Source organism: Corapipo altera, unplaced genomic scaffold (genome assembly GCF_003945725.1).
Source record: "Corapipo altera isolate COAL_440 unplaced genomic scaffold, ASM394572v1 61411, whole genome shotgun sequence".
Taxonomy (NCBI): Eukaryota; Metazoa; Chordata; class Aves; order Passeriformes; family Pipridae; genus Corapipo; species Corapipo altera.
Window position 1 is genome coordinate 30019561 of NW_020884875.1, and position 20045 is coordinate 30039605.

Genomic DNA, 20045 nt, shown 5'->3' on the forward strand with positions numbered 1-20045 from the left:
AATCTGAACTCTATCGTTTCAAACTTGAATTTTCCTAACAGGATCTCTGTCATCTCAACTAGTTGAGTGGTAGCTAGTAATATATACTGTGACTAATGTTTCAATTTCCTCCTTTTTCCAGCTGGCAATCTCTGTCTGATAACCACAAGAATGTATATTGTATGTATCTTTCAGTGTTCTGGATTTATTTTTTATTTCATCTGGAAAAAATGTCCATTTCATTCTTCAGGGCATTACCATGGACTTTGTCTTGTTCTAGGTTGTTTTAATATAGAATCAGAGGATGTTTTGGGTTTGGGTTGTAAGACGCTTTAAAGATTGTCTAGTTCCAACCTCCTACCTAGGTTTCAAACCTGCCCAGGTTTTTACCTGAGGTAGACTTTCCTCTCCAAATCCTGGTTACTTTATAAGCCTTGAAATGGGAAGTTGTTTTTTTTTGTTTTGGTTTGGTTTGGTTTTGGTTGTTTGTTTTTGGTTTTGGTTTTTGTTTTGTTTTGGTTTGTTTGTTTGTTTGTTTGTTTGTTGTTTGGGTTTTTTTTTGCCACTGGATAATCAGAATCTTTTCAGACAACCATTGCCAATTAATATCAGTTTTGTATTAAATCAAGAATATGCAATCAGTGAAACTGCTAATGATCTCTTTTACAATTTACATATTAATTATTTACATGGGTAGGAGGTCAACAAATCTCAGAAATATTGACAGGATGTTTGTTGAAGTGAATAAAAAAATAATAGCTTTGGGAATATGTCTCAACTGCAAAATCAATCACCTACCTTAATTGATTTCACAACATAATATTAGATATGAAGAAATCCAAGATAAAAAGCCTTGTTCAAGAGAATGATAATGTGATTTTTGGAATTCTTGATGTGTAGAAGAAGAAACATGCCGTGCAATGAAGTAATTTTAATTTATCTTTTTATGATAAATTCGACAGACTTCTTACATGATTTACAGTGAGTTCAGAATTGAATTACAAAACTTTATGAAGCTGAGGAATTTGTATCAAAGGAACTCTGTGAATTGAGCTAAAGTGATATAACATAAAAGAGTCATATTAAGTCCACCACTGAAAATTCCATACTTCTCCCTGATTTTGAGACCTCCTTGGCTGCTTCTCACAGCTCACATCCTTAGAGAGCCTCTGAATATCTACATAGTGCATCTGATTTATTACCAGACCTTAAATCAGATTTTCTGAAAAGGGTTGATTTTCATTGTCCCTCAAAGAGTAATTGCTCACATTAAACTTGTCTTCTCTCAAATTTCTTTAGCTGCCTCCATGGGTTCTGGTCTCCCCTCAGTGAACTTGGATCAGTTGTGTGAGAGCTTTACTTTGTTCTGAAGTTGATATAAATACACTTTGCTGATTACCAGGATCATTTGCTAACTGTTACATATCTCAATATTTTTGAAAGGATACTGGTGACCCAGGAAATAACTGTGATAAAATCACTCCAAAATATTTTCGCCAGATTAACTCAGTGGAACTGCCTACATTACCTACGTAATTAACTGAGAGAGTGACCAAAGTTAATGAAATTGAATGTCTTTGGAGACACTTTCCATTGGGTATTTAAGGGACATAATGAGCATTAAGTAGTTAGTTGAGCTGGACTGTATTAGTAGTTAGTTGAGCTGGACTGCACTGACACTCCAAATTATAGACAAGTATCTAAATGGAGCAATTAATTCAGGCTGGATTCAGTACTTACTCAGCCTGATCTGAATGAGTGAATTAATCTTTCACATGCAAATGGAACTAGATTCTTGAGTTTTACTTGAGTTTTTATCTTCTGAGTAATGGTTGGCTTCCAAATGCAGCAATAATTTGAGATTTTAAGAACTACGCTGCTCTTGGTTAAAGAACCAACTCATGCACAAAATAAACCCCCAAAACTTTGGCTCATGAGTCTCTCCTTAGGCAAGCACTTGTTCTAAATGAGTTTTGCATATGGAAAACCGCCCAGGTTCTATTCAGCTGACAGATAATACAGGTTATGTTTATAGGTTAGCATGTGACCTGATCAGTCACTTGCAGATGAACTCCCTTACTAACTGGTTTTGATCACTGGTGGGGTGGTGTGAGAAGCAGACTCTGTGGAAGCACTACCCAGTAGTAACTAAAACATCCCTGATTAGCAATGCTGTTTCCAGCACAAATTCAAAACCCAACCCCACACCAGCTACTGTGAAGGAACTTAAGTCTGCTCCAGCCAAATCCAGCACATTCAAGATTTCTTTTCCTGTATGGTTGCTTGTCAGTTCTGTAGCTACACACTGTAAGTCTAGGAGTCTCACCTAAAAACAAGAAATACCCTTCAAATAAGTGGTAAGGATTAGAAAGAGATCCCGGAACTCTGTTGTAGACAGGATTAAATGTACATTCAATTTAAGCCTAGTGCTTCTATCTTTGAATTTAAGTCTTGTGAGTTAAAACATTTCTTAATAAATTTTAAAGACATAGGTAAAGAAAGATCTAGAAGATCTATTTATTCAGAAATTTCTTTTCAGTATTTCTTTCCTCTTTTTGTCTAGCATTAATCAAAGCAAACCCACAAACAATACTGAGATAAGAGATCTCTACTATTTCAAATATGCTTTTCCATTAAATCCATGTAAAATGTATTTACTTTGTTGTTGCTGTGCTCTAAAGTATGTGTAGCAAATTATACACTGTTGTGTTCAGCAGGTAGGTAGGTCATTTTCTGAAGGTAGTAGTAGTATTTAGTGGTTTTAGCTGACTCACAATATAAAGGGTAAAGTCTGATATACTTAAGAAAATCAGATTTCCACATTAATCCTTAACAGACTATAAAAAAGTTCCTATCCATAAATACAATAAAATTTACCATGTGGAACTTACTGTGCTGGCAGTGAATCCCGTTAAATCCCTCTGGACATTTACAAACATATCCTATGAATGTGTCGCCTCGGTATGCTTCACTAATTTCACATATCCCACCATTATGACATGGATTAGGAATGCAGGGTCCTGAGAGAGGGGGGAAAAAAGAAGAAAAGAATGTATACACACATAGCAACAAGCATAATAATTTCAGTCATTTATAAGCATTCATTAAAGAAATAAAATGCCTTATGGATAGCTTTATATTCCATCATCATCATCATCATTCCACTAACCCAGTTAAAACACATCCTTCACTTACTTCAGATAACTTGTCAGTATAGATTTTTATGAACAAGAAAAAATATGAAGCATATCATTACTCATTAATCACAGCATTATTTTTTAATGTAAGAGAAGACAGGAGATAGAGAAGTTAAATCTTGCTCTCCTATTAAAGATAAAGGGCATTCTAACTTTTACATCACTGAGGAAACAGGTATTAATCAAACATGCTTATAATGTACAGAGTGATATGTACAATATCCCCGAATGATTGCTACATGTCAAGTTAGTAGTCTGAAGAGATTTTTGCTATGGTTTTGGGTGACTTTCTGAATATGTGATGATCTAGGCCAGCACTTTGCAGCTACTAAACCAGCTATTCCTTTTCCACTGAGTGCTTTCGTAGCACATCCACATCAAAATGATTTCAAAAAGCTCTACTGACTAAATATTCTTTTTCCCCAACAAATCACATGCTAGGATACATAAAATTTCAGCAGTGAGATCTGATCTGTTAGGTTTACAATTACTATAACTTTAAATACCTTTAAATAACAGAATTTTTGGCCTAAGGTCTAAAGTTTACTCATTTAACAGCACATGATACAAGCTTTTTACATTTTATTATCTTATTAATACCACCTGCAATATGACTCTTACCAGGAGAAAACACTTGGCATTTTGGTGATATTTTTTTTTCCCAATCTCATTTTAAAAAACTGGCAATCATTGATTAGAAAGCCTCATGTTCAAGTCTGTGTGTGAATTCAATATAAAGTATGTTATTTGCAACCTTTGCAACACACACAGAAAGATGGTACTCATTGCCTATTGAAATGCAATCTCATAATCATTCAACTGCATCCTTATTAAAAAAAAAACACAACAAAACAAAACCAAAACCCCAACAAAACAGAAAAGAATTCTATGACATAATTTACTGAAAATCAGCACTGGGAATTACAGAATCACAGAATCATGAAATCACTGAGATTGGAAAAGCCCTCCCAGCCCATCAAGTCCACCCTGCGCCTGCTCCCCACCTTGTCACCCAGCCCAGAACACTGAGTGCAATGTCCAGTCATTCCTTTGACACCTCCAGGGATGATGACTCCACCATCTCTCTGGGTAGCCCTTTCCAATGCCTGACAGCCCTTTCCAGCAAGAAATTCCTCCTAATGTCCAACTTGACCCTCGTCTGGTAAAGCTTGAGGCCATTTCCCCTTGTCCTGTCCCTTGTTCCATGGGAGCAGAGCTCAACCCCTCCCTGGCTCCACCCTCCTGTCAGGGAGTTGCAGAGAATGAGAAGGTCCCCCCTGAACCTCCTTTTCTCCAGGCTGAGCCCCACCCCCAGCTCCCTCAGCCACTCCTGGTGCTCCAGACCCTTCCCCAGCTCTGTTCCCTTCCCTGCACATGCTCCAGCCCCTCAATGTGTTTCTTGTCTGAGGGGCCCAGAACTGTCCCCATCACTCGAGGTGTGGCCCCAGCACTGCCCAGCACAGGGACGGGCACTGCCCTGGGCCTGTGACACACCATGGCTGGGAAAGCACAGGGACCACTGGCCTCTTGCACACCTGGGCACACCTGGGCTCATGTCCAGCCGCTGTCCCTAGCACCCCCAGGGCCTTTTCCAGCTTTCCAGCCCCTCTTTCCCCACCTGGAGTGTTCCATGGGGTTATTGTGACCCAACACTTCATCATATTGAACCAATGAATGATTGAATTGAGTGATTTAAACTTAAAAGAGCTGTAAGTTTAGTGTTTCTGAGGGTCTGCTGATTAGTTCATGTTTTCAATTACAAATTGTGGGCTGAGAGATGTTCATAGCAGCAGCACTCATCAAATGTTTCATTAGTGAAAACCACACTCTCCAAGAAAATATTAATTTGCAGAAGATAAAAATTAACTGAATGACAGCATATTCCCAAGTTATAATTGCCAATGTTGTTGCTGACATCCAGGTGCACATTTCTATTACAAGTTATGTCATCAGCCAAGACACATCCCTGAAGAATTTATGCTTTGTTTACATCATTAAACACAGGATATGTCTCACTGAACTCAAAAAACAAGGGACACAAATATACAGTAGCTTATTCCAAATGCATTTGGTACTTAAAAAGGGCAAAAATCATGAAGATGAAAACAAGGACCCTGGCTGCTGCCTGTTTTGCCTTTCTCCATCCACATTCTGCATTACACATTAAAAGTAATGGTACATTACATTCTTAATTCTAGACAACATACATCATCAGGGCAAGGAAGGCTTATGTGTTTCAATTATCACTGGTTCTGTTCATGCTCTTTCTCCATCAGAATATTTTGGGAAAAATCATATTTCATAATTTGTACTTTTGGTCTCCCAATGAATATAAATGTGGGGTTTTTTTCGAGCCCCTATCACAGTGCTGCAATTTGGGGAGTAGGTGCAGGTAGCCTCATATATTAATAGTTTCTATGCAAGCAGACCTCTAATCTTCCAAGAACAACAAATCTTTTAATGATTACTTTTTCATTTGGCTTGCTGCTTTGTCCATATAGCTTGTTAAGCACGTGTTCAGCGAACTTCCATTGATTTTCTTTATATTTTGCATTTTCTCAGATCAGTCCAAAATACAAAGGCTTAAAAGGTCATTTGAGGTGCACAGTAATAAGTATACTGGTGCATGGCAGTATTTTTAACCGATGTTTGTCTTCTATGATGCCTTCTTTCTGGAAAAAAACCCCACACCAACAATATGGACTTTTTTTCCCCTAATTATGGTTGTTATTTGGTTATAGATAAATAATAACATTATTTTCAATGCCAATGTTAAGTATTTTGCTTTAGGTATTTTTGTTTGCTTTTATTGTTGTTGTTAATAGAAACTGGTAGTTCAAAAATTATTTTTAGAGCAACAAAACATTCTCATTAAATGTACTGAAATTAACAAAAAACAATCACCTAATTTTCACTAGTTAACATTCATTTATTAATAAGGACATGGGTTAGACTGATCTGTGTTCTAAAGCAATGACTGATTGAAAATTAAAAAGCTTGTATCATCCTACCTTGTTTCTCCTAATTCTCCAGAGAACTAGCCTCTCAGTTCACACATCTTCAGAATATTTAACCCAAACATATGATTTTTTTTATTATTTTTTTTTTTAACTGAGTGTACAGGATCCTTGATACAAGTTCTGCAGTTTTGAGTGTCCTGAAGGATTTGGGCCCTAATCCTGCCATCATTCCATTTAAGACCCCAAAATGGTATGTAAGGTCTAGGTACAGCTTCCAGATATGAGGGGTTCCAGTTAGCTTCCATAGGGATATGTAGGCTTTTAAACAACATGGTATTGAGCGCAGTATAATTAATTGCCTCACCTTCTGATTAATGTTTTCTCTTACTCAGGTCTATAGCAGCAAGTTCAAACCCATTCTTTTTTTTTTTTAGCAAAAACAACAACCAAAAAGAAAAAAACTAAACCACACAAAAAACACAAGAACACAAAAAACCCCTCCAAATAAACCAACAAAAGAAGAAACCAAACCTGTCAACTAATTTTGAACAACAGTGGACTTCAGGGACTGGGTTTTTAAAATCAATAGCATTGTAATACTTTTACAGGTAATCTTTAAGTGGCTTCCAATACAAAGAGAACAGCATTTGATCAATATTAATGAGCAGAAGAATTCAATGGTATGGTCTCCAGGCATTTTTATCTGTGTTTATATAAAATAATGTCAGCAAGATTAATTGTGCACTCAAAGTAATAGATCTATTCACTTTTGCTGTTCTTTTCAGTACTTTGTTCATTTCCAGAGGTATTAGCCAACATAATAAGTGGAGTCCAAAATACATCATTCTCTTATTCAGTTGAAATCTCATGCTATTTTTGAAAAAAATATTGAAAGTTAACTCACAGCATAGCAGGTTTTAAATTTTAGATGTTCTCACCAAAAACCTCTGAGATTTTATAGACGTATGAATCAAAAAAATACATCCTCAATAGAGTTGCAAAGTGGCTTAAGACAGAATCATGTTATCTATTTTCTTCTCTGATGAGTACGTTCAACTGAAATTTCATAAGAAAATCTTCTACCATACAATACTGAAGTGCAAATTACATATTTGAGAGAAACCATTAGTTTGCTTTTAGGAAAAAAAGCCAGGGAAGCAAAGAAACCAGTTCAATGATAGTCATCTGTAAAATAACCCATTTCTCATGCTTCTAACAAATAGTATAAGCTTTTCTTTTTTTTTTTTTCTAAATATAAAATCTACTGATGCTTTGAAGACATTCAAAAACACCAGGCAGTTTCAGAGGATGTTATTAAACAAGAAATCTACATCAATCACATCTTCCTCCCAGTGTTATTCCCCATACCTGAAAGTGAGCTAAAACAGGAAGGTGATCAAACATAAAACCCTATCATTTCTTACTAAGTCAAGATTAAGTGATGAATATGAAAAATATAAAGAGAGAAAAAAAAGAAATATGTACTCCAATGGAGTAAAACATGCAAAATCACTAGATTTTTTAAAAGTAAAATTAAAGACAGTGAAATAGAAATGTTAACACTTTTGATAGTATTTATCTATCCATTTTCTCTTCATATAGAAATAATGCAACTTTTATGAAAAATACTAAATTTGATATTGACCTTGATATACATCAAGATGAAGATACTGTTAACAACAGAGCTAATTGCTTCATTTATTTTGTGGAATACTACTGAAGTAGGACTAATAGATAATGTTGCTCTCATGATATAATAAGCTACAAATGCCATCAAAACAAATATTGGGAGTTATCATCAAACTAATTAAAGGTATCAAATTATGTTAGTTTTCATTTTAAACAAAACCACTCTGTAACTGCTTGCCTTTGTAGCACTAGCTTTTCTGAAGTCCTTCTTGGCTTTACACAAATGTCAAAGAGGGTGTTTTCCTCCCACTAATAAGTTTGAATCTTCATCGGAGAGCTCTCACACTGTTATAGCATCAGTAGTTTGAAGTTTTCCTCTATGTTCTGATCATACATGTCTCTTTAGATGCTCCCTCTGCCAAAGCAAATTCTTCAAAATAGGCTGTGACAGAGATCACTCAGCAAGAGCTCCTGTGTTTTGAAATTAATATGTGCAAAAGCAGCTAGAATTAGCCTCCCTGCTGCTGGAGCTAGAATGGCCCAGGCTTCCCATGAGGAAGAAGTTAAGGATTATCTCACTGAATTAAGCTCAGTGTCCAGGTAATCCAACACTCTAACCCTTCTGCTTATCAGTTCCTGCACCCTGACAACAAAGATGAAGGATCCTGCAATGGGAATGAGTGAAAATCTGCACTAGATATCTTATAAATACCTGAGATGAGCCTAAGCTCTGAGTCTTTATATTTGACATAATTTTCCAACATGTATGTTTTTTTCACACTGTTAAAAATCATACCACCTATATATGCACAGATGATAGGCCACCTTTTTTCTGAAGTATATTGACCTTTTTCTTTCCTCATCACCCTTTTAAAAACTCAAAATGAGTTTTTGAAAGGTCTGCCCTTTCAAATGTGAGATTATAGAATTCACACTTCAGCAGACACAAATCCAAAATACAACATAATCCTATTCAAAAGAGACTGTCTTCCACAGAGACACATTCAAATTCAGCAGGAATGTTCCCACAGGTTTTAACAGAAAACTCCTTTATTGCACATAAAGGGCAGGAGTATAACAAAAGCTTTTGAGGGTCTCTGATCTTGTCCACATTTACTACTTTGTCTAATAATTCAGCTTTGTAGTGAAGGCTTTACCTGACACAGGGGCTGGTTCTGAATGTCCCCAGCTGTGTTCCTGCATGGCAGTAGTGATGCTTCAGAGACTATTTTAACAATTTGACAGAAATGATCCTGCATCTGCTGAGCTCTGGGGATCAATAAATCATACCAAGACACACACTTATATCTCATCTTGCCTATACATTCAAGCACACAACGACACAGATCCATTCCAGCGATGCAGTGCAGGAGTCAGGTCCCACCTGTACCTGCACCTTGAGCCTCTGCACCACCTTTGTGATTAAGACTAAGCTTCTGCTCAGGTATTTTGTAGATTTCACCTGCATATAGAAGAAAACTACCATTGTCCAAGACCACTCTTCTTGTCCAAAGCACAGCATATTTATTCACCACGTTTCAGCTGCGTGCTTTGTAGGGCACAGCTTTGAATGCATTGGAAGAACCTGTTCCCAGCAGATGTGCTATTGACCTTCTACCAGAAGGCACTGCAATCAGGAAAATGTCTTCCAGAAAATATGCTTATTCTGCCGCTTAAGGATGATGCATCTGCAGTGATGATTGAATATGCTGTAGTGCACTATTTGTTCTTTCTTACTTAAATAAACATCCAAAAATTTAGGGCCCAGCTCCAGTTATACTGGTGCATCATGACATGGGTCTAAGAAAATAAAGGAGTCTCTTGGTTTAACTAAAGCCCATGGAAGTTGAACTTGATGTATTTTGAACTATCCTGTCCTTCAAATCTTCTGAAAGTATAATATTCTTGCTTGTCCAGTAAACTTGAATATTTGTGAAACAAAGAGATAAAGGAATAAATCAAGCCACAGTAGCTCCTATGCATCAATGTATTTTGCATGATTTCCTTTTTGAATTTGCTTCCATTGATTCTATTTTACCATTAGAATATGAATGTACTTTGTGTCAATAAATATGTATTAGACCTTGCTTTTTGTTTGGTTATTTTAACTTGAAAAGAGTAGGCACTGCAGAACACCATTCATAGTTTATGTGGAATATTGATAACATTAACTGATAGCGATATGTTATTTCAGTTAATGCATGTAAGCAGTAAAACAATTAGGAGCTACAAAAACTGTCATCTCATTAACATTCTCAAGATACCAGCTTTGGAAACAAAAATAAATAAATAAATAAATCTATTCGGCCTGGTTCATAAGTGGATTAGTATCGTATTAGATTCTGTCTACCTATTATAAACTAATGGCACCAATCCAGACTTAATTGCACTGTGATTAAATATTTATCTTGTTTTTAATACAGGAAATGGAGCGTGCTGATTATAATGATCAAGGTGTCTTCATCTGGATGCAGCAAAAGCTAAGGTTCACCCCTTGAGTGCAAAATGCTTTAGGTCACTTCTGCACATTCCCTTCTAATTCTACTCTGTAGAATTCTGTTACAGGGAAGAAATTTAGGATGATTGTCCAGCCATCTCCCAACCTTTTTTTTAACTGAATAACTAGAATATTTTCTGAAAAGATGCAGTTTAAACTTGATGGCTACACAGTGCCTTCCTCAATAGTCTTAAGCTTCTCACCTTACTCTGTCATTGATTGAGAAAGGCAGATTATACCCAAATTTGAGGCATGGTCAGTGTAGCAGGCGGTGTAGTGATACCACAGAGGATGAGACATGACAATTCTCTAAAAGCTGGGGAAAGAGTTCAATGCACTACAAGACATTTTCCCCAAGTAGTCTCTCATTATTTCTCCCATACTCCTCAGTATCTAAGCCTGAGAACTTTCCTTCCCCATCTTCAAACCTGTTTTTCACCTCTTTATACCCTTTGTCACCTAAATATGTGTTTCTGAACAATGCCCACAGTATTCTTACCCCACCAGCTCTCTCACAAATCTGCTTAGCAAGTTATTGTGTGACTTATTGTGCATCTCTGCATCACCTTCCACAGGAGGATTTTACCTCCCCAGAGAATACTTACTCTGTTTACAGAAAATACAGGTTCAGGGCCTTTTTCTTTTCCTGCTCTAGCCTTACACTCAGGCAGCAGCATCATTATTTTTTTCCTAGATGATCCTATTTCTGTCATGACTTTTGCTCTTGCTGACCTAAGTGTGGCAGATTAGTTGTTACACTCCATTTTTTGTTTTTCACTTTGTACCATTGTTAAAGCCAGCTTAATTTTCCAACTTAAGTCAGAAATATTTTGCACACTCATTTTTCAGTTGTTTCTGAAAGATCAACTGTCCAAATACAGAGAATCTTTCATTTTGTAAAAAACTTGGCTGAAAAATTTCAAATACTTGAATTTTTAATGTTGGAACATTGAGAGAAATGTTACAGTTTTCAGCTGGGATGTTTGAGAGATTCAGTTCAAAAGAGCAGCCCTGACAACACTAACGTCTACAGATTCTACATTAAAATAAACTCTCAAAATCCATTTTCTATGTGATTGAAACAAATTCATATCTCTGTTTATTGCACTGGTATTTTGTTTAAGTAAAACAGACCCAGCAATAAGGAAACTATACACAGTTTGGTGCCTAACGCAGAATCTCAATGCTAATTGGATTTCTGTGCAACAGTGCTATTTTTATCTTCATAATTCTTGTCATTGTATATGAAGGCATCAGTTTCCATTGTTTCACTGCACTTTGCCAATGATCAGGACTTCCCATCCTTTTTCATCATGTTCTGCTAATTACTGGAAAACAGAAAAAACCTACAAAGCCTATGTGAACCTTAATTATAACAGCAAATAGATTAAAATCCAGTTAGTCCTCTTGATGAGCACTCCAGTAGGAACTAAAAAATGCAACAGCCTAAACTTAGGCTATTCATATTTGTATGAGTCAGGTCTTAATTACTTATGTTGCATTAATGACACAGAAACAGCAGAAAAGAATCTCAGAGGGTGATTATCCTTAGGATATGAAATATTATTAAAAAGTGATGAAAGAGAATCACTAAATGTGAAATATATATAGCCCAAATGGGCATAAAGTTGTCCACAGCAGAAACCAAAGGAAATAGACAAGACTTACATTCCAGTCATTTATTTCCCTGAGGATGTAGGACAGAGGAAATATATTCTTTCCTGTTCCATCTTTTTCCCAATCTGTCATCAAACCCTTCCAATTTAATGTAAAAATCTAACCATAAATCCCTGTGAATTCCAGATTCTGTCACTATTCTCTAACTCCTACTCCTGTCTGAGGTAGATCATTGTTCCTTCTCATCTCCCATTCCTGCTTCATATCTGTCTCTTGTCAACTCAGAAAGCCACACACTGAATAAGAATCCCAATTTAAAATCACAACCCATGTTTGCATTCATGAGCCTTCAGACTGGAAGATATACAGTAGGATCACTTGATACCTGTTTCCTTAGCACCAGCAACATCCACAGCACAAATATAAGTTAATTGTTCCTGATTAATACGGTCCTCATTGAGTTAGTTGTACCTGGGTGAAAATACTGACCTGTTTTAGTGGGTACTGGTAATAATTTCTGTTCAGCAATAGTGGAGATTGGTAGTTTCTGATATAAAATGCTTCAATTTAAAATGACAATTTGTGTTATTTGCACACAAGGTAATAGTTTGTAATAACAAGTCCAAGTACAGTTCTCTGCACAGGTAAATTCTGCCTTCAACAGAGCCTTGTGCCAGAGCTGGGGCATAAGCTGCAGCATTCCCAAGGCCACTAATCTATTCCTTTAGGGAATGGCATGGCATTATTCACCTGAGTGACTCTAGAAGATGAGGACATGAACTAGGCATGAGTAACTTCCCCTTACCGCAGGATAGATGATCTGAGTGCATGCTAATATTGTCTCTCTAATCTAGTCCAGTTGGTAGCTGGACATGGTTCCTGAAAGGGGACCCATAACATTGGTCATCTGGTTATGGAATGGAGTCAGGCACAGAGAAGGATGTCTGCTTGAAAAATATGGATCTGCAGCTGGGTTTTGAATGATGAGGAATAAGACCAGCAGGAGATGCTATGAAAACAAACCTAGCTACATGAATTAAACACTTTGAGGCAAGTTCTTTATTTGGAATTTCCTGACATATTATCTGTATTCCACTATCAAAATTTTAGCTGGGAACAAGACTTGATGATAAATACATTGCTTTACACCTTCTGCCCCTACCCCTGCTCATGGGAGGTTAAAGCAGAATGTACACCTGACAGGATCATTGATTTGCATTTTTTCAAAAAAAATGCCCAGTACCCACTGTTTTGCAGGGAAAAAAAAAGTAGAAAGATTTTTTTCTTACTTAGGGGGCAAGATTAAAAAATGAAAATTGAGAAATTCCAGGTCAACATAGAAAAATTAAGAATCTGATATTGAAGTGTTGTCACTCTTTCCCTTGGAGTATATTAATAAATAAACTGTTCTGTAATTTTAACATGATAAAATACTGTTGAAAAGTTGAAACTAATGAAATTCATGAATAACTGTAACATTCACTTGTAATATTACTGTGGAGTGTTAATTCATGCTTTGCAAGTAAATGTTGAAATATGGTGCTGCAGGCAAGTTGAACATATAAATCTCTATCCAGACCTTTTTGTTCCTGGGCTATGGCTCATTCATTGCAGATAGTCATTCCAATAAAACTTATGAATTCCAAGTTATTTCTCAGCTTATTTCACACAATTCAAATAACTTCTAAAGTATATAAAGTTAGAATTCATTTTAACATTTTTTTAACAATAGATAACTGGACATTCATGGGAACATGCTACATTTAAATAATTATTACTTTTATCACAACAGTTATCGCACAGACACAGCCTCCATGGTGGCCATGGAAGTTTTGTCTTAAATAAGTAAAGAAAATATATTTCTGGACAGGACTATGAAAGCTTTTGCCCTTTTCTTTACCTCTAGTCATACTGACAGTTTCCATTTAGCATTTTGTTACTTTGCAGTTCAGTGGATCTTACGCAAATTATTTTGCTATGATTTTGTTTTGAAGTCTCACAGTATTTATTTGTAAGGAAGACTAATGAAGGTAACAGTTTTATATAGGTGGAAAAAAAAGTTGTTTCCAAAATAATATTTTTAATTACTACAACTGTATAGATGTGATGAAATTAAACACAGTACATCAGAAGACAGCTGAATGCCAGATGTCCTTTCTTTCAACCTATAATGGACATTCATGCTCTGAGGTAAAGCACTGTTTATCTTAAAAGACTTTTAGTGGAAAACAAAAACAGATTTAATGGTCTTCTCAACACCACAGTGATACTCCCGGAGTTCAGCTGGTGTCTCATGGATCAGTACAGACTGGTGAAAGACTCAAAACAGTTTGGGATAGCAGGGATTTTTTTACTTGGGAACATTAGAAATAGGCAGAAGAGCAGTAAACATAGTGCAGTGCAGGGGGAAACTCATTTCTATGAGAACTGGGCACTAGATCAGCAGCTGATGAGGCAGAGATTCATAACCTAGACCAGATGAAAGAAAACAGCCCATGTCAAAGCTACCCTAAATCCTGCTCTTGGTCCTCCAGGGTGCTTAATTCCCCTTGTAGGTAATTCCATTATCTGCCAGCTACAACATTCCTGGGCTTTGATGCACTAAAAATCCACACCAATGTAAGGTATTACGAATATCCACGATCATGATCAATAAAATACTGATGCTTCAGACGTGAAGAAATACTCTTTTGTCTGATATTTATCCATTTTTTCTGATGTTTATGAATTTCACCTACCAGCTGGTTGAATAAGATGTGCTACAAACCTTTGCTTCTCACAGCCCTCTTGTAACCTATGAACCCACACCAGAAAATTATCCTGAATGTCACATCTTTCCCTGATTATACAATCAGTCTCAAAGGAGACTGAATTTAACTGAAGTATCACATTCTCTCAGTTCAGCCTTGCTGTCTCTACTTTGCCACCTACAGAGAGCTTTCCTTGGCACTTCCTCTGTACTTACTTTAGCAGTTATCCAATCTGCTCAAGCTTAGGCATATGCATAAGTTCTTTTAATACTCTGACAAAATATGAATTACTGAAAAGTTATGGTTGTAAGAATTATCATCTTTTTTTTTTTTCAGGGATCAGAGTAGGTTTTTGTACATTTGTTGTTTTTTACTAGACCACAGTTATGGATAAAAAATAAATTTATTTAATGACAAGAGATATGAAATGTTAGAAGAAGGTGCCAGAACAAACATACAAGATACATGATTGAACTTATCGTTAAAGGTTTTCTTGGCTGTTTCAGAATGTCAGCCCAAACACAAAACTGTAGAACTTATGCAATAGAGGCATTCCCAAGGGAGTTATTAGAGAGGGATGTTTCCCATTCATCCTGCTGTTTAACATCATAGCATAGGGAACAATAATAGTGATAACATACAGTGACAATTTGGTTTTAATATTAAAATACTGGACTTTGTTTCTTTTCTTCTCTCGTTAATCGCACTGGACAGAACAAAACATGAGCTTGCAATACTTAAATCTTTACATTCATTTCTAACCTGATTAATTTTCTATTTTTTTTAATTGATTTTATCATATTCTCAATTTAAGGCTTTTCTGGTACCCTTCTTCAAACATGACACTGGAGCACAGCAGCCATACCAAGGGTTTTTGCAAGATTCATATTGGTTCACTTTGCTCAGAATCTACAGATCTTACGTTGAAATAGTCAGCACCAAGAGCATACAACTCCTATCTCAAAACCATTAAATTTCAGGAAACCTCATCACAGCCACTCTTGTTTATTTAATATAACCACAATTATTATCACCCTGATCTTTAGCAACCATCAGTACAACTCTACATGGATCCAGATTTCTGTAGGCTCAAAAACTTTGCAGCACAGAACAATCAACATGCTAAATATATAATGGAAGGAGATACCACAAACTAATGTGAGGAAAACCAGATTGCAAACATAAGAAAGCAGCAGCTATACAAAAAGTGAGGTCCAGAAACCTCAGGATACAATTCATAAATATGTGCATACTCATATGTGCACAGACACCACAATACTGGGCCACACAAATTCAAGATTCACTTGTAGTCCTCCCCAGAGAAACCAGAAAAAGGGATTCACTTAAATTCTGAATTTATTCCTAGCTGACATTAACCAAACACACTCCTATAGCCATACACTGCATCTACATGTAGAGAAAATAAGGGAATAACTGCTCTTTTTGTTTTAAATATCTAACTTACTGGGATGACTCATTCTGTACAAGTTTGTGTTTCTTTTCTTTGGTTGCAAAGACTGACATAAATTGGACTCTTCACTCTTGAAGAGGAAATCGGAATGAGATGACATCTACGCATGCTGTTGCTGTTCAGCCTTCCAAAAATAAGACTACTGCCCAAACATTTCTGTCACAATTTAGTGCCAAATGCACAACTACTGATAGTGAGGATTTCAAATCCATATGTATGCCAAAACTAGCACTCATAAACATATATTCCACTACTAAAACCTTACAGTAATTAATATTATTATTTGAGTTAAAACATCTGTCATGGAAGGGTTTGATTTGTTGTCCAAAAATATGACAAACATATGAAAAACAAACTTAGCATCTTTAAGAGCATACTTAATTTACAGCTTTTAACTTTGCTATCATGTACTGTCTTGGTGCAGAACCAGTGGTTCCACAAATGGGTCATTATTAAATACATCCATAGCCCCCTGAATTGATGTGCAACACAAAGCCTTACTAACTAAAAACCACTTAAATTTGCACTGTTAAGGAATAAAATTTCTTCCTCAGTACTCTTTATGTTTTCACATTCAATCTAAAGCTTTTAAGATGGTCATAAGACTTTAACACAAGCACAAAATAAGCCTCTTTGTGATGTTATTTCTTGACTAGAGTCCTTTTCATCAAGGTTCTGAATCTCCAACCAACCACCACTCCTTTTTGGTTTGCTTTCATTAGTATTTGCCTTTTTTAATTTCACTTCCCAGACATCTAATGCCTGGATGGGAATCTTTGAGTGTTTCAATCCATTTTAATTACAGTATCTCACCAAAGATGGCTATTGCGTTTTTTTTCTTCACTTTAACTTTCACCACACATTTCCACCATACTCCCCTTTCCACTGAGCGCACACATGTGACTTCACGGCGAGATAGATCAAGATGCTAAACCAAATGAACACTGGCTCTATCAGAGAAATTGCATTATGGATGCGGTACTTCCAACTGGAACAGAAACCTGATGTAGCTCAACACAGGTGCTAACACAGGCACAGAGGAGAGAGGAAGAAAGCATCAATGCGCTGGAAGAAGGGGTAAAAAATTAATGGATGATGTGAAGGAAACAACACTCGTAACGGCAGCCAGATCCATGCAGATCAATCCACTGCTGCCTTTCTCTCTGTTTGCACATCTTCAGACTCACTCCCTCTGTGCTCATACTCGACTCACTGATCCCATTTTTTTGCCCATTAACTTCTTTCCCCAGGAACTTCTTGTCTTAGTTTGCAACACTTCTCAGAGGAAAATCTGTCTTGTAATTTGTAACTTGTTATCTGTTCTCTGCCATGCTTAGCCTTTTCACAGAATCACAGAATGATTTAGGTTGGAAAAGTCTTCCCAGACCATCAAGTCCAACCTGTGACTGATCTCCACCTTGTCATCCAACCTAGAGGGCTGAGTGCCATATCCAATCATTTCTTGAACACCTCCAAAAAATTGTGCTCCAAAAAAAAGAGGACCTTTTTTGTTATAATTCTCCTGTACTCTTCTTGGAAGCACAGACAACTCAAGGAGCAGCAGAGTACACTGAGATCCCTACAGCAACAGGAACAGCAGTTTGTTCATCTTGCCTGTTCCTTCTCCATCTTCAGAAGATGAAGTAATAAATATAAAATATTAATCTCTAATTGCTTTAATCATGTCTCTCAAACTGCTATTTCACCTCTTTTTATCTGCCCTAACAAGGTCCAGGCACCTGCAAAGCCTCTGCTTGGGGAACACTGCTTCCAGATGGAAAAGCACCTAAGTAAAGCTAACCTGTGATATAGATCTGGTATCAATAAATATTATGTACAGATGGTTTAAAAGAATCTTAGAACCACAGGATGGTTTGGGCTGAAAGGGATTTTAAAGCTCATCGAGTTCCAACCCCCTGCTGTGGCAGGGACACCTTCTACTAGACCAGGGTGCTTAGACCACCATCCAGCCTGGCCTTGATCTGAGCTAAGTTCAGTCTGAGGCAAAAGATGAAAAACTTCATCTTAGAAAACATATGTCTCAAAATTCGGGTGAGAAAGTGAAAAGAAATCCAAAGAAAAAGTCAACGACATAAAGCAGTTTCTATCTTGCGAGATACTGTATGATCTTCCACTTGTATTTGTACACTAGGATGAATATTTTATACCCACCAAAAATATAACTCTCAAAAACTATGCAGATTATGGAAAAAAACCACATGTATGAGTTTCTCAGACATCTGCCGGCACTGCAGGCTTACCTTAACCTCCTAGCTCCCTTTTTGTCAATCTTGAAAAGAAGTGGAGCCATTTTGCCAAACTGTTGTTTTTATGATCTATGGACAGACATTCACTAAAGGATATGCTGAAAATACTAATTAATTTCCATTTCTGACCTAAGCAAGATTTCTTGCTTTTAAATGCAACGTGCTACTCTAATAGCCCTCAGTACCACCTAGCATCCAGAACTATATTTACTGCATATGCCTCATTTCCATCAAAATAGGGTTTAATATGACCTTTATATAATTTTCTGATTTAGTCTATATTTTACTTGAAATAGATGGAAAAGTAATTAACAAGTTAGATTCAGGCACTGAAAAAAAAAAAAACAGAATATGCACTTCAAGAAGAAGAAGAAAAGGAATTTGAATTGCTACAAATATGTAAACCAAGTTCAGCAAGAGAGCAAGTCCCTGCTACAAACCCTGGGAGAATGGTAGATCCTTTCCCTTGGAATAATTCTGAAGGATGATTTCCTCTTAGAAATGTGTTAAATAGAAATAGTTTTGCACACCACAGCAAAATCACTGTGACCCAAGAGACAGCTGCCACAAAACCACAACGCTTCTACAGTGGGCAGAAAACTGAAGTCCTTGAGACTGAACAGGGTGCATCCTTGATGTTTTGAAGGTGACACAGAAAGCAGATTAAGTATCTCATGTGTGGGTTTTTTTTTCCTTTTTAATTTTCATTTCAATGACTTATAAACAAAATCTGGTTTGTTGTTTTTCTTTTCTGATAACCACAGAATGGTTTGGCTTGGAAGGGACCTTCAAGATCACCTGGCTCCAAAAACCATCACAGTAATCATCAAAGAAGTTCTAATTTCAACTTTTTTTACATTCAATAAAGGTCATTATAAATGACATTATTTTCAGGAAGAAATCTAGTTTCAAACTCACAATCAGTTGAGTATTTGTAGAGAATACATATGGTACAGTTATTATACAAGGATATATGGATAATTCCTGTGTAAACATCAATGTCAGTAAGATCTCAAATGTTTTCGTTTGAAGTCATAATGTGACTCTGAGAATCACTGACTCATGTCCAGAACTTTAAGCAAATGGATCTCATCTGCCTTTTGGTGAGCAATGCAGCAACAAATGGTAAAAACATTTTCTGACATGGAGGAAGAAAAGACAATGAAAAATTGGCTACAATATTAATCTGTTCAAGAAAAAGACCTATTGAATATTTGAATCATAGAATCCCAGAATGTCCTAGATCATCCAGCCTCACCCTGTGCCATGGGTAGGGACACCTTCCACTAGCCCAAGTTGCTCCAAGCCCTGTCCAACCTGACCTTGAACACTTCCAGGGATGGGGCAGCCACAGCTTCTCTAGGCAACTTGTGCCAGGGCCTCACAGCCAAGAATTTCTTCCCAATATCTCATTAAAACCTACTCATTTTCCAAACTATCTAATATAAAATTATTTTAAACAGTCCAGTATAAAGTTATCTAGAATGGTGCCAAGTAGAACCATTCTAACTTCCATCACAAATAGTTATTGAAAAACAAACCCATAAAAATTTGATATTATGAATATCAAAGTGAAATTAAACCGGTACAAGGTTAAACCCAGGATTTTAATAATATTATGTCCAGTGTTTTAAAATGAAAATTCAGTGAATTTTTAAATAGAAGCATATTTAGAAAA

General features: G+C 36.5%; 1 protein-coding gene across 3 annotated transcripts in view; it reads right to left on the reverse strand.

Moving 5' to 3' along the window:
• Positions 1-20045, reverse strand: part of EDIL3 (EGF like repeats and discoidin domains 3) — a 223540-nt gene that overhangs the window by 108904 nt on the left and 94591 nt on the right. For all 3 annotated transcript variants that reach the window (XM_027635017.1, XM_027635018.1, XM_027635016.1), the window contains one exon: positions 2871-2999. In XM_027635017.1, coding sequence (XP_027490818.1) covers positions 2871-2999 — 129 coding nt within the window. The remainder of the gene's footprint in view (positions 1-2870; positions 3000-20045) is intronic.